Source organism: Thalassophryne amazonica, chromosome 10, assembly GCF_902500255.1.
Source record: "Thalassophryne amazonica chromosome 10, fThaAma1.1, whole genome shotgun sequence".
NCBI lineage: Eukaryota > Metazoa > Chordata > Actinopteri > Batrachoidiformes > Batrachoididae > Thalassophryne > Thalassophryne amazonica.
This window is the reverse complement of record NC_047112.1, coordinates 100177972-100203284: the sequence shown is the minus strand read 5'-3', so window position 1 is coordinate 100203284 and position 25313 is coordinate 100177972. Positions and strand designations below refer to the sequence as shown.

General features: G+C 43.1%; 1 protein-coding gene across 1 annotated transcript in view; it reads right to left on the bottom strand.

Moving 5' to 3' along the window:
- Positions 1 to 25313, bottom strand: part of LOC117518171 (E3 ubiquitin-protein ligase HERC2-like) — a 248382-nt gene that overhangs the window by 147491 nt on the left and 75578 nt on the right. Inside the window, exons 28-33 of the mRNA XM_034179230.1 lie at positions 24829 to 25005; positions 23500 to 23636; positions 20045 to 20196; positions 669 to 860; positions 348 to 535; positions 18 to 210 (exon numbers count right to left, since the gene is read on the bottom strand). Of these exons, the coding sequence (XP_034035121.1) occupies positions 18 to 210; positions 348 to 535; positions 669 to 860; positions 20045 to 20196; positions 23500 to 23636; positions 24829 to 25005 (1039 nt within the window). The remainder of the gene's footprint in view (positions 1 to 17; positions 211 to 347; positions 536 to 668; positions 861 to 20044; positions 20197 to 23499; positions 23637 to 24828; positions 25006 to 25313) is intronic.

The following is a 25313-nucleotide window of genomic DNA, read 5'->3' as shown; positions in this document are numbered from 1 at the left end:
CTGCATTGTAAACTGACCTGTGTCATCTTCTGTGTCTGAGTCTTCGGCCAGCGGCTGAGCAGTAGGTAGGGGCTCTGCAAGTTTGAGGTCATACTTTCCCTCTTTACCCATCCTGTAGGAGTTGGTGCTGCTTGTATCCCACTGGACTCTGATCCAACCATCCTCGCCAAGCTCCCCAATGACACGGCCAAGGCCAGGTGATGGACCATCCTAGACAGGGCAAAGACAAGGTCAAAACCAGAACAGTAGATTTTATTTGTGCTGCTTTATTTGCAACAACCTATCAACTGTGAGGCTGACTCAAACAGATATGGAAAATTATTGTTTTCATGTACTGAGTCGGCTACCTGATCACCCCATTTCCAATCGACTCCCCTCATGACCCTCGTGCCTATCTTCATCACAGCAGCCAGTTCTGGTCCAGATGCAGGTACAGGGGCAGGTGCAGCCTCCTTCCTCGACTCCTCCAGTACTGTGGCCGAGCCTCCTTGTGCATATGGACTCAGATCATCCTCACTGCTGTCTGTACTTGGACCTGAAATACACAACGGAGACATCAGACATCATAATGTTCTCAATGCACAAAAGGAAAAAAAAAAAATCCTTCAGATACCCTCCTTTCGTCTTCTGACTAGTCTAGATGTTTGATTTGATTGGACGCCACTCACCTACAAGTCTGAGGATACTCTGAGTGAGAGCTAATATGCCAGAATTTAACAACAGACTAAGGCTATTGGCTCCATGTTTCAGGGACAGCATATGTATCATGGCCAGGAGGAAGCGGGCTTGTGGAATGGTGCCAAGGCTTGGTCCTGCTGGGTTCTCATTTGTGATGGTCTGCAAGGGGACAGGCTGTACACCTGGAAACAAATACTATGTCAACTAGAAAGTACTATCAGAGGGCAAATCTCTTTCATCCACCTTTTTTACTGTTTAATCTTACAGCATAATCCACATCTTAACTTTTCAACCACAACTGTACAGTAAATTATTTTTAACACTTGTATTTAACAAAAACAAATGAACAGATCATAGGGCAGCAAACTGCTGATATTGAGGAGAATCACTACAATGATGACAAAAATGAAACTTGGAACAACATTCATAATGAGGTACTCTTCAGAATTAGCTGATGAGCTAAGCAAAAATCCTAGACAGCAGCCACTTTTGCAAAAATGGTTGTGTACAGCAATGGTGAAAATCAAAATTTGACATATATCAAGAATAAAGAACATATTTGAATGATTACAGTTTCTATTTATGTTTTTTAATATTCTGAAACAGATGCTGTCTTTTTGTATTAAAAAGTTGAAATATGAACACATATAGTTATCACGTCTCAACAGATGAGACCATTTGGGGTGGGCCAAAGACTGTTGCAGGGTTTACATGAACCAAACAGGAAAGAACCGGCGGGGACCAAAAAACAATGAACGTGAACGTTTTCGTTTTAAATCTCTTCCAGACATTGGAGTTTATAGAACCAAAGTTATTTGTAATAAGGATGCATAGTATATACAGTTTATACAGTACAGAGTATAAATTTGGCCTACGATAGAGAATTGGACTCCACCACCTAATTGTGGTAATGCCCGCGGAGTTTTTCGATCCAGGAAATCTTCTGTATGAAAAAAAACACTCCATTAATGAGCTGTCTGCGGGTGGCTGGATGACCGACTCTGATTTTGATGAAACTTTCACCATACACCCTTCAAGTAGATTGATTAGGAATGGCAAAGTTAGTTCAATTTCATCCGTCCTGACCGCCAGAGAGCGGTGCGGAAAGCACTGAATGGTCCTTTGCGCATGCGCAGATCGAGTAATGATACCAAAATAGTCACACCTGTGACACCATGGATGACCAATCACAGTGTATATAAACATACGTCATCCGAGGCTCTGTTCCTTTTTTCTTCTCGCTCTCGTTCTCTCGGTCACTACTGTTGGCGTCTGCCATTTTGTGCTGGATATTTATTGTGGTTTTGCCGTCGCTGGACGCCCTTTCGCCTCTCCTTTTGGCAGGAACAGCGTTTTTCACCATCCTGGGGCTGCGACGGCTCTGCAGTAGGTGTCTCTTTTATTCTCCATTACCCGTGACGGCAGCATGTTCGCTCCCTCTACCAGTATTGCGCATGTATACGGACATACATATATTGTTCGAGCTACCTGGGTTGGCCTTTGGTCCTTTTGTTGTTTAGTTTTTGCTATTACCAGTGACGGCAGCATAAGCGCCCCTTTTCCCGGTTTTGAGCCTATTTATGTTTAAAGCTAGTGGTGTTGGCCTCCTTTTGTTGTTTAGTTTTTGCTAATACCGGTGACAGCAGCGGAGGAAGCTCCCTTGCCTGAGACAGGGGCTTCTCCACCTATGCCTGAGTTGGCGGTGGAGGAGGACATATTGTCTCTCGCGGCATCGGCCTCTCATTTTGGGGCGGAAGCAGAGACTCGGTCGTCTCTTGCTTCTGAAATGGGTTCATTCGGCTCATCTCAGAGTGTAGTCAGTGAGTCGAGCGATGCCGCTGTGCAGGATGTTATGCAGGATGTTTTTTTTAGACGTGGGTGTGCGCCCACTGCCTTTTCTGTTCCCCCCATCGATGGACTATTTGAGGAAATTGCACGCGTGTTGGTGGGACCCTCGAGCCTTATCACATCTCTCGGCGGACGGTCGAGCGTTGACCTCTATGAATGAGTCCGCCAGGGCCGGTTTGGACTGCATGCCAGTGGTTGACCCAGTGGTAGCCTCGCTTATTGTGTCTCTTGAAGAAGCTCTACGCAGCGAGGCTCAGTGCTGTGTGACTGACAACCTCCTTTGCAAGGCTTATAATGCAGGAGCGCATGCTGGCTGGTTGGGTAATTCCCTGGCGCACCTACTGTTTGCAGTTTCTGCATCGCTGCAGGATACTGGTGCTGCGGCAAGTGTGGTAGGATTTCATGATACTGCGTTGCAGGCTTTTGCCCTAATGTCAAGGAAGCTTGGCCGAGTTATGTCTTTCCTTGTTCAGGCTGGCGCAGTCTACCCTGACTGAGGCATGTCGGACAACCCTCCGTGGTGTTCCTGTGGAGCCAGGTGAGCTGTTTGGCCCGGCTGCCCTGGAGGCACTGTAGCGGACCATCCAGGCACAGCAGACTAGGCAGCATCTCTCTGGCCTCAACAGGACTGGCCCCCGCAGCGTTCGTCTGTTGGCCATGAGGTGCAGCCACCCCCGCCTCGATACCGATCTGGGGGTTATCAGCGGGGCTCTCAGCGGAGGCCGGGTGGTGGTTTTCGAGAACCAATCCGCCACCCAACCAGGCAGACCCGAGCTTCAGATGGTGGCCGCCAACCCCCCAGGGCCCCAAGGGGTCGTGGGGAGAGGAGGTGAGGCCGCCGCTTTCTGACGTTTGCCTATTAAGGTCGTCATTGGCAGTTTCAGGTGCTCCCGTTTGGTCTCTCCCTTTCTCCAAGGGTGTTTACTCGATGTGTAAAGGCAGCTCTCGTCCCGCTGCAAGCATGCAGAATGCAGATTCTGCCGTATCTCGACGACTGGCTTCTGTACACCCCATCTCGAACGCGTGCATCTCGGGATACGCATCAGCTGCTTGCTCACGCGTCCCAGTTGGATCTCAAGGTCAACCTGGAGAGGAGTTGCCTTACTCCTTCTCAGACCACTGTTTTTCTCCAGGTGGCCTTGGATTCAACTTCCATGGAGGCTCGTCCATCCATCCCCAGGATAGACGATATCCTCCAGTTGGTCAGTAGGTTGCAAACTAGGCAGGCCGTTTCCATACATCACCTTCCTGCGACTTCTCGGCAAACTGACACTAGTCACTCACGTTGTGCAGTTGGGCTTGCTTTCGTTATGCCCTGTGCAAAGGTGGCTCAACAGCTTTCGTCTGGACCACCGACTGCACAGACATCGCAAGCTCACCGTGATGTGGTTGTGCCTCTGGGCCCTGGCTCTGTGGAGGAACAGGGCTTATTTGTCCAGGGGTGTCCCGATAGGGCTTGTGGTGTACCGCAGAGAGGTGGTCACCACGGATGCCAGTTCCACATGATGGGGCGCGATATGGCAGCACAGAGCGGTTCAAGGGCTCTGGAGCCGAAGGGATCATTTGAGACATATCAATGTGCTGGAGCTACGGGCAGTACATCTAGCTCTGAGGCACTTTCTTCCCCACCTGGAGGGTCAGACAACACCTCTGTTGACTAACACATCAACCATCAGGGGGGCACCAGATCGGCTCGTCTTCTGAAAGTTTCCAAAGATCTGCTGGAATGGGCCTCTCCTCATCTGTCCACTCTGCAGGCAAAGTATCTACCGGGAGAGTAGAACCGAGCTGCAGACGCACTCTCTCATCAGGCGCCTGCTCCAGGAGAGTAGTGTCTTCATGCCGATGTGGTGAGCATGATCTGGGACCTCTATGGTCGCGCAGAGGTGGATCTGTTTGCGACGGATGTGTCCACTCATTGCCCTCTGTGGTTTTCCTTTACAGGGGTGTTGGGCGTATTGGGTCGGGACACGATTGCTCATCCCCAAGGTGCTCCTGTACGCTTTCGTCCTCTTCCATTGATTTGGCCCACTCTACCGAGGATTCTCAGGGAGGGCCACAGACTGTTGCTGGTGCCTCCGTCCTGGCCCACGTGTCCATGGATCCCATTTCTACGGAGTTTATGTTGAGGCGACACATGGTGTCTTCCACCCAGGAGGGATCTTCTCTCTCAGCTGGGGGGACAAATATGACACCCGGATCATCAACGCCTGAAGCTGTGGGTGTGGCTGCTGGATGCCAGGGGTCAAGACTGACTGGGCTCGCTGATCCTGTCAGGCGTACCATTTTGTCTGTCAGGGCACCTTCTACTCGGCAGCAATATGACAACTGCTGTGTTGGACTTGCCGTAAGTGTTTTCCACTCCTTGAAGCACTTTCATCTGCGTTACGGCCATTTTACTAAGTTCAACAGCTCCGCTAGCAGCTGCAGTTGTCGTTGATGTAAGTGCTTTAGCGCTTAGGCTGTGAGTATTTAGGCTGTGTGCATTGTGTTATTACTGTGGCTGTGAGTGATTCACGGTCCGTGCATTGTATTAGCATTTACGCTGCGAGTGCTTCATGCTCCGTGCCTTGTGTTCCGACTGTGGCTGTGAGTGATTCAAGCTCCGTGCCATGTGTTATGGCTGTGGCTGTGAGTGATTCCCTCTCAGTGCCTTGTATTAGCATTTACGCTGTGAGTGATTCACGCTCCGTGCCTTGTATTATGACTGTGGCTGTGAGTGACTGTCGCTCCATGCCTTGTGTTACTACTGTGGCTGTGAGTAAGTAAGTAAGTAAGGTTTATTTATATAGCACCTTTCAAGATAGAAATCATAAAGTGCTTCACATAAGAACAGAGAAATTAAAAACAGCAGAAACATAAAACCATAAAAACTAGGTAAAAGCCAGCCTATACAAAAGGGTCTTTAGCTTCACTTTAAATGTTTCAGCAGAGTCCACGGAGCGTAGGTCCAAAGGCAATGCATTCCACATTTTAGGTGCCACCACCTCGAAAGCACATTCTCCCCTGGTCTTCAGTCTTGTCCTAGGCACAACCAATAGGCCCAGGTCCGAAGACCTCAGAGACCTACTTGTCACATATGGATGTAATAGCTCGGTGATATAAGATGGCATTTGACCATGCAGAGCTCTAAAAGTCAGTACTAGAATTTTAAATTGGAGTCTGAAATGGATGGGGAGCCAGTGCAAGGAGGAGAGGATTGGGGTTATATGTGACCTCTTTGATGACCTCGTCAGCAGCCTCGCAGCCGCATTCTGAACCGTTTGTAAGCGGTCCAAAGAGGACTTGCTAAGGCTAAAAAATAGAGAGTTACAGTAATCCAAACGTGATGACACAAATGCATGAATGATCATCTCCATCTCCGCCCAAGACACAATGCTGCGCAGACGGGCAATACTGCGCAAATGGAAAAAACAACTGTGCCAGGCGGGTAACATAAGCGTCAAAATTGAGGGAGTGATCGAACGTAACACCCAAGTGCCTCACTGCTGAGCGAACAAAAGGGGCCAGAGAACCAAGATTCCCAACCACAGTGGGAACAAACTCATCAGGGGCACAAACAAGGACCTCAGTCTTTGCTATATTTAAGGACAAATAGTTGGCCGCCATCCAGTCACCAATAACCTCAACACAGTTCTGAAGAGCAGATACCCTAGAGACCGTTTGAGGAGTGAATGAGATGTACAGCTGGATGTCATCCGCATAACAGTGGTAGGAGACATCTTTAAAACTACTCAAGACATGACCAAGTGGGAGCAAATATAGAGCAAACAATATAGGTCCCAGAACAGAATCCTGAGGCACACCACAGGATAGCATGGCAGAGGAGGACATAAATTTACCAGCAGCAACAGCGAAAGTCCTGTGTGAAAGATAAGACAAAAACCAGTCCAGAGCAGACCCAGAAATGCCCACCCAAGTCCTTAGTCTCTCAACTAAGACTCCATGAATCTTAGTAATCACATTCGTGCCTTGCATTAGTATTTACACTGCGTGATTCATGCTTTGTATTGCTATATGTAACCATCAGGGCTTGTGTTAGCCATCTGCACGCAGTTCACAATGATGTCCTGTATGCCTTCCCCCCTCTTCCACTGCTAATGTTGACACTGCACAGGATAGACCAGAGTAGTCACAGGGTGCTGCTGGTTGCTCCATTCTGGCCGGGGAGGATTTGGTTTCCCATGATTTACAAGCTCCTCGAGGGGGAACCTTGGGCTCTCCCGGAGAGGAAGGATTTGTTGTCACAGCTACAGGGGAACATTTGGCACCCTCACCCAGAATGCCTTCAATTGTATATGTGGCCGTTGAAGAGCCGGACTCCTTGTTAAGTTCTTGTGACCATGCTGTTGTTCAGACTATCCTTAACTTACATGCTGCTTCTACCAGGGCTTTGTATGGCAAGAGATGGAAGCTGTTTGTCCAGTGGTGTGAGAACCAAAAGTTAGACCCTGAGCGTTGCCCTGTGCCTATTCTACTCAAATATTTAGAACTGCTGGAGAAAGAACTTTCTGTCGCTACCTTAAAGGTTTATGTTGCTGCAATCTCTGCCCGGCACGTCTCCGCTGATGGCCGGTCAGTGGGTTTGCATTCCTTAGTGTGTCATTTTTTTTTTTGAAAGGTGCTCTACGTTTGCGGCCTCCAAGGCTTGCATGCGTACCTTCATGGGACCTTCCACTAGTCCTCGAGGGTTTAAGCTTATCTCCTTTTGAACCAGTTGAAAGTGTTGATCTTAAATGATGTCAGTGAAAACTGCCTTTCTACTTGCAATATCTTCGGCTAAGTGGGTGGGAGAGCTCCATGCCCCATCCGTCGCTGAGGACTGTTTGCGATGGAATTCTGATGGATCTGGGGTTACGTTGTGGCCTAATCCGTCCTTTTTGCCCAAGAGAATGTCAACCTTTCATGTTAACCAGCCAGTTTCCTTGGCTGTGTATGCCCAGCGTTCTGATCCAGGATTATCTGTCTCAGGTTCCCTGTGTCCTGTCCGAATGTTGAAGTGGTACATTAGTGTGACTACTGGGATTTGGAAAACAGATGTCCTGTTTGTATGTTACGGTGATCACAAAAAAGGCTGTGCTGTCTCAAAGCAGCGACTTTCACATTGGGTCGTGGATGCCATTTTACAAGTATGAATGAATGAATGAATGAATGAATGAAAACTGTTTATTTCGAACATTTGATACAACAACAATTACAAGATAGATCAGTAAAGACAACAACAAAAAAGTTCCTACTGTGTACCCAACATGTCCGAAAAGGGGTAGGGTGAAGCATCAGCTTATTTATCCCTACCCCTTCTTCCCACAACCAGTAATATCCTTGCCACATATACACATAGATTCCTACACACCTAAACCGATATCAATATATATATATACATATATATACACATACACATATACATACACATATATACACATATACATATATACACATATATATACACAAACATAAATATACACCTACACATACCTACTTACATACAAATACTATATATTTACAAGCCGAAGCAAAAAACAAAAACACCCTAACCCTCATTACCCTTCCTCCTCCCTATACCCAGAAAAAAACATATTTTTGTACCGCTGTTTGAACTGGTTCATGCTTGGACATTGCTTGAGCCCCACTCCCAATCTGTTCCACATCCTCACCCACAGACAGAAATACAGAAACCTTTTAATGTTGTTCGTGCCCACTGATGCTTTAAATTAAATTTCCCCCTCGGACTGTAATCCCCTGATCTGTTAAAAAACATATTTTTAATATTTGCTGGAAGTAAATTGTTTAGTGCTTTATACACAATTTGTACTGTTGAAAATGAACCAAGTCTGTGAATTTTAAGAATTTGGATTGTAAAAATAGTGGATTTGTATGATCTCTATAGCCAGTATTATGAATAATTCTTATAGCTCTTTTCTGCATTACTGATAGTGATTGTGTTGTACCTTTATAAGTATACCCCATACCTCTGCACAGTACTGTAAATATGGTAAAACCAGTGAGCAGTAAAGAATGCGGAGAGTTGTGGTCCAGAATATGTTCGCTTTGTTTAGAACTGAAATGCTTCTTGACAGTTTACTTTGTATATGTTTTATGAGTCTTCCAGTTTATCTTATCATCTATTATCACCCCCAGAAACTTATTTTCATGTACCCTTTCAATATCTACCCCCTCGACTTGTAACTGAACCTGTATGTCTGTATTACAATAGCCAAATAACATGTATTTTGTTTTACTTAAGTTTAATGATAATTTGTTTCTGTCAAACCATATTTCAATTTTCCCATTTCTATACTGATCCTCCTCAGTAACTCCTGCAAATCCCCCCCTGAACAAAAAATGCTTGTGTCATCTGCAAATAATACTAATTTTAATATTTTGGAAACATTGACAATATCATTTATATAAATTAGAAACAGTTTTGGACCCAATACTGACCCCTGTGGGACGCCACAAGCATTGTCCAAGCATGATGATGTATATTCCCCCAACTTCACAAACGGTTTTCTGTTACTTAAGTAGCTTCTCACCCAGTGCAACACCAACCCCCTAATCCCATACTGTTCAAGTTTATTGATTAATATGTCATGATTAATTGTATCAAAAGCCTTTTTAAGGTCTATAAATATTCCAACTGAATGTAATTTGTGGTCTATGGCATTTGTAATCTCCTCAACTGATTCTATTAATGCAAGTGATGTTTAACTCTGAATCCATATTGACTATCAGTAAGTAATTTATGTTTATTTATGAATTTGTCTAATCTATTATTGAATAACTTTTCTAATAATTTGGAAAATTGTGGAAGCAAAGAAACAGGTCTATAATTTGTGAAGTGGTGTCTATCCCCAGTCTTATACAGCGGCACAACCTTAGCTATTTTCATTTGATTGGGAAATTTACCGGTTTGAAATGATAAGTTACAGATGTATGTTAATGGTTCTACAATCCATTCAATGACCTGTTTTACCACCACCATATCAATTTCATTTAAATCGGTAGATGTTTTATATTTACAATTATTCACAATGTCTATAATTTCATTTCCATCCACTGCTGTGAGGAACATTGAACAGGGATTTCTTTCTATAAGATTATTATCCCAATCCTCAGATTGGAATCGGGAATTTTTTCTGCCAAGCTTGGTCCAATATTTACAAAAAATTATTAAAACCGTTGGCTACCTCATCCTTATTTTCCTTCTTGACATTATTATCAATGAAATACTGAGGGTAACTCTGTTTTTTATTACCATTTTTGATAATGCTATTTAATATATCCCATATTCCTTTAATATTGTTTTTGTTATTATATAATTTGTTACTATAATATTCCTTCCTACATACCCGTATAATATTAGTTAATCTATTTTTGTATTTCTTATATCTATTTTCTGCCTCTTTAGTCTTTAGTTTTATGAATTCTCTATACAGTGTATTTTTCTTATTACATGCATTTCGTAACCCTTTCGTCATCCATGGTCGAGCTTGGATTTTTTGTTTTCTGTAGTCTTGTTTAATTGGACACTTTTTATCATATAATGATGTAAATATTTGTAAAAAAGTTTCATATGCACTATCAACATCACTTTCACTGTATACCTTTTCCCAGTTTTGCTCCTGTAAATCCTTGTTTAGTGTGTTCATGTTTTCCTCTGTCCGCACTCGCCTGTATTTTATTTTCTCCTCTGGCTGATTCCGCCGATGGTTTCTATTATAAACGATGAAAACTGGTAGATGATCACTAATGTCATTGATTAATAATCCACTCACAGTGTTATTCTCAATATCATTGCTGAATATATTATCAATTAAGGTGGCACTATGGGATGTAATTCTGCTTGGCCTGGTGATTTTTGGATATAAACTCATACTGTACATTATACTGATAAATTCATCTGTTATTTTATGCTTATTTGGATTGAGCAGATCAATATTTAAGTCACCACAAATGAACAGTTTTTTGATTAGTTTTTGAGAACATTTTTCCCATACAGTCAGTGAATGTTTCAATACTAGATCCTGGTGCTCTATATATACAGCTGACTAATACATTTTTGCTTTTTTCTTCACATATTTCAATAGTTATACATTCTAATAAGTTATCAATCACAGTTGTCATATTGTCTACTATTTTATAATCCATGTTCTTATCCACATACACAGCCACTCCTCCTCCACTCTTATTTTTTCTGTTTACACAATTAAATTCATATCCATCCAGTTCAAAATCCATTCCTTTATCTTCATTGATCCATGTTTCTGATATAGCAATTATGTTAAATATTTTTTTAAACTGACTTAAATATTCTTTAATGTTGTTAAAGTTTGCATATAGACTTCTGCTGTTGAAATGGATTATTGATAATTTGTTATCCGTTCTAATGATCCGATTAAACTGTTCATCTGTATAATAGCAACAACTGTCATTGATATTTGAGAAGAAATTATTGTCCGGGTCTATATCGTGCTCCAAGTCCAGTACATTGTGGTCTGTGTATTTAAATGTTCTCAGTTCTACTTTTCCATGATCAGCAATCCTTTGAGTTATATCCTTCTTGTCTCCAGATGTAGATGAATAGGTAGTAGATGAATAGGTTCCTCTGGTCTGTGTCATGGTGTTGTGATGTGTTTGTGTCCTCATACCTTATTGGTCATATTTGTCCAGATCCTCGCTTTAAGAAACACTATTGTTCGTATTTGTCCAGCTCCTCGATGTTCCTTATTGCCATGACTTTTGCTTGTTCTGGTGATCCGTTCAGTTTGATGAATATTTTACAGTTTGAAGTCCATGTGTGCTGGATTTTTCCCTGTTTCTTCAAGAAGCGTGCTTTCCTGGCGATGTCGGCATTCCGTTTGGTGAGATGTTCATTGATGAATACGTTTGTCCCTTTCAGTTTTCTTCCTTGTTTTAACAGTGCTGTTTTGTGTTTTCTGTTGATGAATCTCATGATGACGGTTCGTTTATCACCGTCATTTCTCCGGTCAGAGGGTGGCACGCTTCAATGTTATTTAAATCCATTTCTATACCTTTAGATAGGAGGAAATCAGCAACCTGTTTTTCCACAGAGCTGACCTCCTGTTCACTGGGCTCCCCTACGCTCTCATCTGTTACCGCCCGTGCGTAGGACCGTGGTTTGATATGAAGACCTGTGATGATGACGTCGTTAATTCTGGTGTACTGCTCCAATTCAGCCACTCTATTTTCCAGCTGCACCAGATGCCGGTCTTTCTCGGCATTCTGGAGCCGTAATGCCTTCACCTCCTCCACCAGATCCATGATTGATTTCTGTTGCTGCTTCACAACAGAAATCTCCTCTGATAGAAAGTCCAGAGATTTTTTAATATCGTCACCTTCCTCCGCTGTCAGAACCTTCTTAGGCCCCATGGTCGGCTTATGAGCAGCTTGTCGATCGCCGATGTTAACAGCCTGCGTTGTTTGTCACCGGGATGGATCTGCACTGCGCTGGTGCCGCGCGGCCTCGGTGTTTCCGCGCTGATGGATCCACGGTGGCTGCACGAGGCCTCGGGGAAGCGGCACTCGTGACGCGCGGCTCTAATGACGCAACGCGCGGCCTCAGTGAATTCACCACGTTGGGCGGGCCTCGGACGTCGCTGTTCAGACTCCTAAAGTTACGTGCCATTTCACCAGAGGGGTGTCCATCTCCTGGGCTGCACTGAGAAGTGTTCCTTTGAGTGATATTTGTGCTGCTGCTACGTGGGGTTCGCCCTGTACCTTCGCCCGCTATTACAGACTGAATGTGGCCGCTCCTCCTGCGATGACTTCGGCGGTGTTGTCTGCCTCCGCTCCTCACTGCTGATGCTAAGTGAGTGTGACTCTTCGTGACCTTGTTGGTATTAAGTCATCCAGGTGCCAAGCACTGTCCTCTGGCAGTAGGAATAAAATAGAACGAGAATTACGAATGTAACTAAGGTTCTATGAATTGCGGATGACCGCCAGAGTTGCTTATCACTCAAAGTCTTGTGAGTTCATTCCAAAAAGAAGCGAGCGCTGGGTACGTCTGGCATATAAAGACAACCAGTGACGTCACCCAGGTCACATCCAATAGTGTGACTTTGTTGGTATATATTCTTGACCTCTCTGTGCTTGTGCACATGTAGTTATCCAGGTGCTAAGGACCGTCCTCTGGCAGTCATCCGGAATTCATAGAACCTTAGTTACATTCGTAAATCTCATTTTAAGTATCTTCGCATTCCGTGAGGTTATCAACTCGAGAATTCTAAACGCAGAAGAAGTTGATGAAAAACATGTTAAATTTTTTTATACCAACATACATTTATACAAAGAGGTATTTTCTCCACTTATACCATAATATGCAAAGTTCACAAACTGAAAATGTAAAAGTGGAACTTTACATTCACACTCTCCTATTATATGTAACTTGTATTGTGAAAGGATAATTTTTCTCTTAAAACTGATAAAGCTAATATACATTTTGTGTTAGCTTACCAAGGTAAGCTGTACATATATCTATGAAACCAAAGATTGCAAATTAATTAGAAATTGTATTTGTACTGATATATCTCACTTTCTGTTTCTGATTGGTAGCTATTGGTGCTCTGTACAAAGAAATGGTTGTCTAAGCCACAGACAACTATGGTCATATGAACAAGAACAACGTGACCTCTCAGTCCAAAATTTTGTCAATGGCCCTGACATTTCAAAATTAGAAATACTCAGCACAAAGCAAAAATTCAGACAAACCCCCAGATACAAGGTTTTGCCTCAGGTAACTGCAGTATTCTGATTACACATGTGACATATCTTAAAGTGCAATATGAGAGGTTAGTATCATTTGGCAACAACATTTGGATCAGTTTAGGTCAATCTTTAGTATATTGCTTTACACTGTAGATGGTAGGATGGCAACAAAAGATCAGACACGTCTGTATACACAATACACACACACCAGTCATTCTGCGCTGAAGAGAGAGTCCTTCACTTGAGCTCTGTCATGCAAGGCCACGGCAGCCTCCATGTCAGTTTCCTGGACCTCATCTGTGACAGCTACTGCACTCTTGATACGGAATAGTTTGCACCATCTGTTATGCTTAGTTCTATGACATATGTTACGGGGTAACATATGTCATAGACTCCAATGGACATTGACCTTGTTTGACCTTTACTTTGGACACCAAGCATTCAACAAAGTCAAAACTATTCCATTTATTAATCCTATTAACTCAACGAATAATTTGCATCACGTTTTACCAAAATTGAAGGAACTTTAACTTTTGACCCCTGTACAAACTGAAACTATCTTTTGTCATATTTTTTGCTGTTTGTATATGGAGCTAAATCAAGGCCAAAAGTTTTGTAATCTAAAAATAAAAAGATTGAAAAAATACATTTTGAAACTAAAAATTCAATGTTTGTTCTTGAATTTTATAATCATTTAAAAAGTATTATCAAAATAAAAATAAGTGTAAGATATATTTTTCAGTTTAAATACATTTTTGATTCAGCTCTAATTTTTTTGATCAAATTATTTATTTTCATTCATATTTCTTTTTTTCACCTTCAGATCTTTTTTTCCACTTTCAGATCTTATTTTTTCAGTTTAAAACTTTTGGCCCCCTTCTGGCATAGGGGGCGTGGCTTCGATTGAGAGGGGCGTGGAATTGTTAGTGACAGGAGAGCAATTAGTCCTCACATGACGTTGCTTTCAGGAAACGTGGGTACTTTGACAAATAATGACTTAACACTTTCTCTCCACTGTATTGCCTTGATACCTGTAAATAAAGTGATGCTAAAGATGTCTGTTACAAGTAATTCTAGACCACTCTTGGTCACTTTTGATGTTTAAAAACTGGAAAATATGCAAGATTGAAAAGTTTAACACCTATACCTAAAAAACAATCTATGTGTCCCAAATCCACACAAGACCATGAACGCAGCGCAGCATTGCCGCATGAAAATGAGGCAGGTCGCTCATTTTACAGGCTGCAGTGGAGTGTTACGAGCTTTCTAAGTGACACACAGAGAGACCTGACTCAGCAGATATGAAGGAAGCTTTAATATGGCCACAACCAAGCAGACCGCCCGTAAATCCAAATCCAAAGCTGCCCGGAAGAGCGCTCCGGCTACCGATGGTGTGAAGAAGCCACACCATTAACCGGCCCGGCACTGTGACACAGAGAGATCCGCCGCTACCAGAAATCCACTGAGCTGCTGTTCCACAAGCTGCCCATCCAGCACCTGGAGAGCGAAATCGCTCAGGACTTCAAGACCGACCTGCGCTTTCAGAGCTCCACTGTGATGCTCTGCAGGAGGCCGGCAAGGCTGACTTGGTCGGCAGCTTGCGGCTCAGCAGCTCGGTGAATTTCTGGTAGAGGCGGATCTCTCTCAGCGCCTCAGTGCCGGGCCTGTAATGGTGAGGCTTCTTCACACCGCCAGTAGCCGGAGCGCTCTTCCGGGCAGCTTTGGATTTGAATTTACGGGCGGTCAACTTTGTTACATTGTCATTAAATTCACTATCCGGTACAACATATGGATCCAATGAATCAACTGCTACACATCGATCACAATAAACATCTTTATCGCGAGGGTTTAAAGCCTCGTAATAAGTTTTCTTTCTCTCTATTTTCTTTCACGCGCCAGCCGTGTAGTAAATAAACGATGGAGATGGGAGCAGAGTCATTATCTATCAAAGTACCCACGTTTCCTGAATGCAACATCATGTGACGACTGATTGCTCTGCTGTCACTCACAATTCCACGCCCCTCTCAATCGAAGCCACGCCATAACACACCAGAACGGGGCCAAATGTTTGAAACTGAAAAAACAAGATCTGAAAGTGAAAAAAAGATCTGAAGGTGAAAAAAAGAAATATGAAAATACATTATTTGATCAAAAAAATTACAGAGCTGAATCAAAAAAATTTTAAACTGAAAAATATATATCTTACACTTATTTTTATTTTGATAACACTTTTTTAAATGATTATAAAATTCAAGAACGTTGAATTTTCAGTTTCAAAATTCACTGGATTATAAGGTACTGTGTCATTTTTAAGTTGAGAGCAAATGCTATATCCATGATGAAATATTAATGTTTTTAACCTTTTCAGCATTATTTATGACCTTTTCAAGATAATGTATTTTATTAACATTGACAGAAACAGAAACTTTGACAGAAACATGCAAAACGTTTGATATTAAATATTACAACATAAATGTCATTTTTTGTTGATTACTCTTGCTTTCAATACATCTAAATGCACTCAAAATTAGTTAAAATAGGGCTTGCAAATAATGTTTCAGAGGTATAAAACTCTTAATATAACGACTGAGTGGATCCTTGGCATTTGACTGGTGCTTTGTATGTCACATGACATGAATTATTCATCCCATTTGCGTTGCATTGCATTTAGAGTGCAATCTTGTTCCATTTAGCATGCAAATTTGATTCTATACGTTGGTACCATTGCACTCTGCGCGCGCGCACACGCACACACACAAAACAAATCCACTGGAAGAGGAAGTTAGAATGAAAAGCTGTGAATGAAAAAAATGTGACAAGTAGCTCAATTAAGTAACACATTTAAGTTATTTAAAATACTTTAGTCTTGGGGTGTCATGTCAACCTTTGCAAAATACGAGGTCTGTCCGAAAAGTAACAGACCTTTTTATTTTTTTCAAAAACTACCGTATTTTCCGGACTATAAGTCGCACTTTTTTACATGTTTTGGCCGGGGGTGCGACCTATACTCCGGTGCGACTTATAAATGAAAAATATACCGGTAGGATCTCAATTAATTTACTGTAACAAAACAATTTTACGTGACAGAGTCGATCTATGTTTTAAAATGGCCACCGGAAAAGGAAATGCAATGCATCATGGGCACTGTAGTATGACGGCCATCCTATAGTTCAATCAGAGAACAGAACTTTGGATGCGTATTCCTCACCTCACCCACAGCGTGTGAAGCTGACGAACACGGTGCTTGCTGTTATTCCGGCATGGCGAACAGAACAGCTTCAACCCTTGGATATCAATGTGAGCAGAGTGTTTAAGTTGACGCTGAGAGCTGCGTGGGAGCACCGGGTGAGCGACGGCGGAGGATTAGCGTGTGCACTTGGAAGGAGCTGGCGTCGATGATTGTGAAAAGCGTTTGAAGCAGACGAACATGGTGTTTATTCCGGGACGGCTAACAAAACAGCTTCAACCCTTGGATATCAGTGTGAGCAGAGTTGACGCTGAGAGCTGCATGGGAGCACTGAGCGACGGCGGAGGATTAGCGTCTGCACTTGGAAGGAGCTGGATCGACACCGCTGGGCGGTCATGAGCTGCGCAGGTAGGTGCTGCATGGTTCGGCTCGCAATGTGGTCCGCAAAATACAAACATATCCGTAGGTAAAATGCAGCTCACGAGAGGGCACTCGAGGCTTGTGTGACTGTTCCTGCGACTTCTGACTACCATAGAAAAATAAAAATTTTAACGTTACTGATAACATAACAAGACAACGGAGAAGGCCCGAAAAAATGCCACCAAAAAGAAAATCATACTCTGCAGATTACAAGTTGCGACTGGTGAAATATGCATCCGAAAACGGTAGCCGTCACAATATTATCATCTGAACTTTTCATGTTAACATACCTGTATGTCCATGGGACTTATAGTCTAGTGGACCTTATTTATGGTTTATTTTTCTTTATAATGAATAAAGTGGCTGGTGCGACTTATACTCCGGTGCGACTTATAGTCCGGAAAATACGGTATATGGATTTGAATCATGTGCGCTTGCATCAGCCAAGCTTGAACCTTCATGCGCATGCGTGAGTTTTTTCACGCCTGTCGGTTGCGTCATTCGCCTGTGGGCAGGCTTTGAGTGAGCACTGGTCCAGCCCCCTCGTCAGATTTTCATTGTCAGGGAAATGGCTGAGCGACTGCCGCTTTGCTCCATGAAAATTTTTTCAGAAACTGACAGACAGCCAGGTGGAAACCATTTGGAAAATTCAGATGGCTTTCGGTGAAGATTCTATCGGCGTCACACAGATTAAGCACCATTACAACCGGATTAAAGACAGGCCACACCGGCGGAGGGCGCACCGCGCTCCGAGCAGCCATCGACAGGCTGAAATGACCAGATCATTTCCAAAGTGAAGGCTGTGTTGATCCGGCATGTCGTGTGACTACCAGAGAAATTGCTGAAGAGTTGGACATCAGCACTTTTGCGGCACATTCCACTGTTACAGGAGATTAGGGATGGGTATCGAGAACCAGTTCCTTTCGGGTATCGTTAAGAAATGATTCGATGCACCGACATGAATAAGCTTTGTGCTTAACGATTCTGTTATCGGTCCTTCAGAGTGCCCGTTGCTTTGGGGGTGTTTGTCAGGAAAATGATAATTTCTCTACATTGATTACAGACCCTGCAACGGGTCCGTGATCAACTTTTCTGCAGCGCGGCTTTGCTCTGAACCTTGAACCAATCGAAGCAGTGGTTCGCAGATTGAAGCAATGCTTCGATCTGTTGCTTCGTTTATACTTTCTTTCTTTCACTTAATTTTCCCCCACTAAAACCCTAAAGAGCATAAGTCTGTGAGTATTATTTACCTTTTCTATGTTAAACTGACCTGTTATGGTCTTCTGAAACAGTTGATAGATGTATTTTATAACTTAAAAACGGGAGCGATGCTAACGCATTAGCACGTCTATGGCATTTTCAATGTTAAAAGTTAGCGTTACGCATTTGCAGCTCTCATCACGTCTGGGTGCATTTGTTTTCAAATTGTAATATTTCTTAAATTTATTTTTGTTTATATATTAATAATCTAATGCTTATTATATACAATTTTAGAGAAAGAGACAAAAAGAACCTGAATAGAAACAACAGAAAATATAAAAGCAACTAACAATGAACATACATAAATAAATAAATACATACATACATACATACAGAAATAAATGTTTCCTGTGAACACCTAGTGTCTCTTACACCTCCATTTCATCCCTGTCTTAAGTTTAATGACAGTTTGTTTCGGTCAAACCATATTTTCAATGTGTTAATTTCTTCAGTGATTTCCTCCAGAACTATCTGCCAAGCTAGAAAACTGCTGCATCCTAGTAAGAGCAGAATACTACTGGAATGAATTTGAATAAGTTTTTTTTTTTCCTCACCTAAATGGATGCTGCACTCACTCCAGTTTATTGTCTGGAGGATGGGGGATACTTTTGGGTTTCAGCTTTTTTGGTTTTCACCACTTTCATCCCTGAATATGTCAATCGTGAGTCACATTTGTGCGGATTAAAGTTACTAACTGGGACTCCTGTCTTGTTGCAAGAAAGAAACGAGAATCGTCCTCCGTTCTGTTCACACAGCTCCAAACGTTGCGCGGCTCTCTGACGAGTCAAGTTACAACGATAGAGTCCAGTCTGAATTAATAACTTCAAAGTGAAACACCGTTTTATTTTTATTTATGTCCAGAGATCAAGGATACAGTGACCAATTTCATATTTATTTATTTTAAGACTCAATGAAATACATAGAAAACCTGTAAAGCCTACTTTTAGTACAGAATTCACGAGGTATCGATAAGGGAATCGATAAGGAATCGGATCGATAAGCAGAATCAATAATGGCATTGATATCGATAAAATCTTATCAATACCCATCCCTACAGTAGATTTTGTAATGAAAGACGTGCGGAGGAATACGCGCATCAGGACGGAGCCGCTCATGGCGCACAAAAAACACCTCCGTGTTGGAAACCATTCGGAAGATTCAGACGGCTTTCGGTGGCTTTTCAGTCGAGTGAGTATCCAAGAAATTGTGTAACAGCTGGGCATGCCACAACTTGTCCTGTGAGACTTCCAACACGGAGGAAGTTTGTTGTGCGCCATGAGCGGCTCCGTCCCGATGCGCGAATTCCTCTGCACGTCTTTCATTACAAAATCTCCTGGAACAGTGGAACGTGCCGCAAAAGTGCTGATGTCCACATTTTCTGTGATTTCTCTGGTAGTCACACGACGTCCCGGATCAACACAGCCTTCACTTTGGAAATGATCTGGTCGTTTCAGCCTGTTGATGGCCGCTCGGAGCGCGGCGCGCCCTCCGCCGGTGTGGGCCGTCTTTAATCCAGTTGTGATGGTCCTTAATCTGTGTGACGCCGATAGAATCTTCACCAAAAGCCATCTGAATTTTCCGAATGGTTTCCACCTGGCTGTCTGTCACAGTTTCTGAAAAAATTTTCATGGAGCAAAGCGGCAGTCGCTCAGCCATTTCCCTGACAATGAAAATCCAACGAGGGGGCTGGACCAGTGCTCACTCAAAGCCTGCCCACAGGCGAATGACGCAACCGACAGGCGTGAAAAAACTCACGCATGCGCACGAAGGTTCAAGCTTGGCTGATGCAAGCGCACATGATTCAAATCCATATAGTTTTTGAAAAAAATAAAAAGGTCCGTTACTTTTCGGACAGACCTCATATTACAAGATTGATTTGGGACTCAGCCATAAAGCCAAAATGAATCATATAGCCATGCTACTCACCAAGCTCTTTGAATCGGGCACTGGCCTCCAGCAAGATGTTGCGTACGTTCTGAATGGCCCAGGAATATAACTTGCCGAAGGTCACCTCCAGCAGCATGCGGTTGAATGGAGGGATCAAATCCACATCCTTCAGGCAGTCAGACAGTGGCTCTCTGCATTCAGATATAACATAAATAACTGCAATTTAAAATCATTTCAATATGTACACTCAACAAAAATATAAACGCAACAATTTTGGTTTTGCTCCCATTTTGTATGAGATGAACTCTAAGATCTAAAATTTTTTCCACATACACAATATCACCATTTCCCTCAAATATTGTTCACAAACCAGTCTAAATCTGTGATAGTGAGCACTTCTCCTTTGCTGAGATAATCCATCCCACCTCACAGGTGTGCCATATCAAGATGCTGATTAGACACCATGATAAGTGCACAGGTGTGCCTTAGACTGTCCACAATAAAAGGCCACTCTGAAAGGTGCAGTTTTGTTTTATTGGGGGGGATACCAGTCAGTATCTGGTGTGACCACCATTTGCCTCATGCAGTGCAACACATCTCCTTCGGATAGAGTTGATCAGGTTGTCAATTGTGGCCTGTGGAATGTTGGTCCACTCCTCTTCAATGGCTGTGCGAAGTTGCTGGATATTGGCAGGAACTGGTACACGCTGTCGTATACGCCGGTCCAGAGCATCCCAAACATGCTCAATGAGTGACATGTCCGGTGAGTATGCCGGCCATGCAAGAACTGGGACATTTTCAGCTTCCAAGAATTGTGTACAGATCCTTGCAACATGGGGCCGTGCATTATCCTGCTGCAACATGAGGTGATGTTCTTGGATGTATGGCACAACAATGGGCCTCAGGATCTCGTCACGGTATCTCTGTGCATTCAAAATGCCATCAATAAAATGCACCTGTGTTCTTCGTCCATAACAGACGCCTGCCCATACCATAACCCCACCGCCACCATGGGCCATTCGATCCACAACATTGACATCAGAAAACCGCTCACCCACACGACGCCACACACGCTGTCTGCCATCTGCCCTGGACAGTGTGAACCGGGATTCATCCATGAAGAGAACACCTCTCCAACGTGCCAAACGCCAGCGAATGTGAGCATTTGCCCACTCAAGTCGGTTACGACGACGAACTGGAGTCAGGTCGAGACCCCGATGAGGACGACGAGCATGCAGATGAGCTTCCCTGAGACGGTTTCTGACAGTTTCTGCAGAAATTCTTTGGTTATGCAAACCGATTGTTTCAGCAGCTGTCCGAGTGGCTGGTCTCAGACGATCTTGGAGATGAACATGCTGGATGTGGAGGTCCTGGGCTGGTGTGGTTACACGTGGTCTGCGGTTGTGAGGCTGGTTGGATGTACTGCCAAATTCTCTGAAACACCTTTGGAGATGGCTTATGATAGAGAAATGAACATTCAATACACGAGCAACAGCTCTGGTTGACATTCCTGCTGTCAGCATGCCAATTGCACGCTCCCTCAAATCTTGCGACATCTGTGGCATTGTGCTGTGTGATAAAACTGCACCTTTCAGAGTGGCCTTTTATTGTGGGCAGTCTAAGGCACACCTGTGCACTAATCATGGTGTCTAATCAGCATCTTGATATGGCACACCTGTGAGGTGGGATGGATTATCTCAGCAAAGGAGAAGTGCTCACTATCACAGATTTAGACTGGTTTGTGAACAATATTTGAGGGAAATGGTGATATTGTGTATGTGGAAAATGTTTTAGATCTTTGAGTTCATCTCATACAAAATGGGAGCAAAACCAAAAGTGTTGCGTTTATATTTTTGTTAAGTGTATTTACTGAGTGATTGAGGGATAAATGTGTGTTTAACCATAAATCAAATCAAATCAATTTCATTTGTATAGCGCCAAATCACAACAAACAGTTGCCCCAAGGCGCTTCATATTGCAAAGCAAAGCCATACAATAATCACAAAAACCCCAACTGTCAAAACGACCCCCTGTGAGCAAGCACTTGGCGACAGTGGGAAGGAAAAACTCCCTTTTAACAGGAAGAAACCTCCAGCAGAACCAGACTCAGGGAGGGGCAGTCTTCTGCTGGGACTGGTTGGGGCTGAGGGAGAGAACCAGGAAAAAGACATGCTGTGGAGGTGGTTTGAATCATATTTATCTAATAGATTACAATTTGTTCATGTAAATGGGGAATCTTCTTCACAGACTAAGGTTAATTATGGAGTTCCACAAGGTTCTGTGCTAGGATCAATTTTATTCACTTTATACATGTTTCCCTTAGGCAGTATTATTAGATGGTATTGCTTAAATTTTCATTGTTACGCAGATCATACCCAGCTTTATTTATCCATGAAGCCAGAGGACACACACAAATTAGCTAAACTGCAGGATTGTCTTACAGACATAAAGACATGGATGACCTCTAATTTCCTGCTTTTAAACTCAGATAAAACTAAAGTTATTGTACTTGGCCCCACAAATCTTAGAAACATGGTGTCTAACCAGATCCTTACTCTGGATGGCATTTCCCTGACCTCTAGTAATACTGTGAGAAATCTTGGAGTCATTTTTGATCAGGATATGTCCTTCGATGTGCATATTAAACAAATATGTAGGACTGCTTTTTTGCATTTGCGCAATATCTCTAAAATTAGAAAGGTCTTGTCTCAGAGTGATGCTGAAAAACTAATTCATGCATTTATTTCCTCTAGGCTGGACTATTGTAATTCATTATTATCAGGTTGTCCTAAAAGTTCCCTGAAAAGCCTTCAGTTAATTCAAAATGCTGCAGCTAGAGTACTGACAGGGACTAGAAGGAGAGAGCATATCTCACCCATATTGGCCTCTCTTCATTGGCTTCCTGTTAATTCTAGAATAGAATTTAAAATTCTTCTTACTTATAAGGTTTTGAATAATCAGGTCCCATCTTATCTTAGGGACCTCATAGTACCATATCACCCCAATAGAGCGCTTCGCTCTCAGACTGCAGGCTTACTTGTAGTTCCTAGGGTTTGTAAGAGTAGAATGGGAGGCAGAGCCTTCAGCTTTCAATCAATCAATCAATCAATTTTATTTATGTAGCACCAAATCACAACAAACAGTTGCCCCAAGGCGCTTTATATTGTAAGGCAAGGCCATACAATAATTACGTAAAACCCCAACGGTCAAAACGACCCCCTGTGAGCAAGCACTTGGCTACAGTGGGAAGGAAAAACTCCCTTTTAACAGGAAGAAACCTCCAGCAGAACCAGGCTCAGGGAGGGGCAGTCTTCTGCTGGGACTGGTTGGGGCTGAGGGAGAGAACCAGGAAAAAGACATGCTGTGGAGGGGAGCAGAGATCAATCACTAATGATTAAATGCAGAGTGGTGCATACAGAGCAAGAGAAAGAAACACTCAGTGCATCATGGGAACCCCCCAGCAGTCTAACACAAACACAAAACTGTTCACATACCCAATATTGGTCCCTTCTGGTATGACCCTTTGCCAGCCACAGAGCATTGCATACTGCACCGAGGGCAGTAGGAAGCTTTTGGAGGCCAACTTCAACATGGTGTCAATGCCTTCCAATCTCACTTCAGCCCTCTCCAACTAAAATGAACAGTTCATATTTGTCATTAAAGTAGACCTGCATTGAAATAAATGTGGTGAGATCTCAGAAAGAAATAGCTGATATGTATTTGTAAGACCCTTATGAATGCAGTAAAGTAAATCTGTAAGGCCAAATTTGTAATTCAGCGGAGAAATCTTCAATTAAAAATGACAAATTTGCAGCTAAAATTTGGCCCTCAGCGAAAACTGTTTGTACATCCGGGTCATTGCAGTGACGTCCGGCAGAAGACGGAGCGCTCCTGCCTTCTGTCCGATCCTGCATTGAAATTGATTTTATCTGTTGTCTCGCTCTCTGCGCTTACTGAGTCTGCGTGCTCGGTAAACGCTGAAGCCGGCCACTCACATCGCCCCCGTGTCTGCTGTGCAGCCGGCACCACGTCCCTGTCTACTGAATGGAGGTGCAGCCAACTTGGCAAAAGTCCAGAGAATATGTTCGCTGTTTTGATGCGGAGCGGCCGGTGACACCTGTTGCTGCAAGGACAGACTTTCCGCAGCGCCGCACGTCTCGGTAATCGGAGCCGCAGAGCTCCGTGGCCGCTGAGAGAGGTTTATATCTTTTTAATGACTTGGATTCTTTGCAGGTCCCACCTCCGTACCCTGCGACAGTAACACCGGAGGCGAAAGACAGTAGATTTTCAATGCAACACCACTCAAACGGGCGTATGAAAAAGTCTCCCAAGATAATTTTAAAGCACAAATAAAAGAAATGTGTACTCACCAAACGTGCCGCAAGACAATATGAAGTTTTAAAAAAAGTAGATCCTTCCGTATAAGACAAGAAAAAGGTGCACATGCAAACTGACATAAATCCACAAATTACAGCTGGCGTGCGCAATGCATGCTGGGATAGGGTCTTTTCCCTGATGTCTCGCCAGCGTCCCGGATGTGATGACAGTTTTGTGGAGGGCTAAATTTTAGCTGTAAATGTGTCATTTTTAAACTAAGATTTCTCTGATGAATGACAGATCTGGGCTTGCAGATTTACTTTACTACATTCAGAAGGATCTTATGTGTAAATATAAGTCATTTTTTGGTCCAAAGATCTGACTGCATTTATTTCAATGCAGGTCTCCTTTAAGTATTAATACATTCAACTATATCATCAATTCTTTACATCACAACAAGCAATACACAATCATGGTATGAACAGATTGGGTGATTGATTTATTACCTGTTTTAAAAGGCATTTCCTCATCTTCTCAACATCTAGTGGTTCTTCTTTCAGTGCAAACTCCACTATAGTGGCCATGAGGCTGGACTGGGAAAAAGCACCTTGAACACTTTGCTTCAACCAGCGGTATTTTTGGACATTGGCCACATTGTTTAGAAGTGGTTGCCACTTATCCGACTGTAAAAAAAAAAAAAAAGATTTTTATATACACATATATGTACACACACATATATACACATATATATATACACATATGAGGGCTGTCCGTAAAGTATAGGTCCTTTTTATTTTTTTCAAAAACTATATGGATTTCATTCATATGTTTTTACGTCAGACATGCTTGAACCCTCATGCGCATGCGTGAGTTTTTCCATGCCTGTCGGTGACGTCATTCGCCTGTGAGCACTCCTTGTGGGAGGAGTCGTCCAGCCCCTCGTCGGAATTCCTTTGTCTGAGAAGTTGCTGAGAGACTGGCGCTTTGTTTG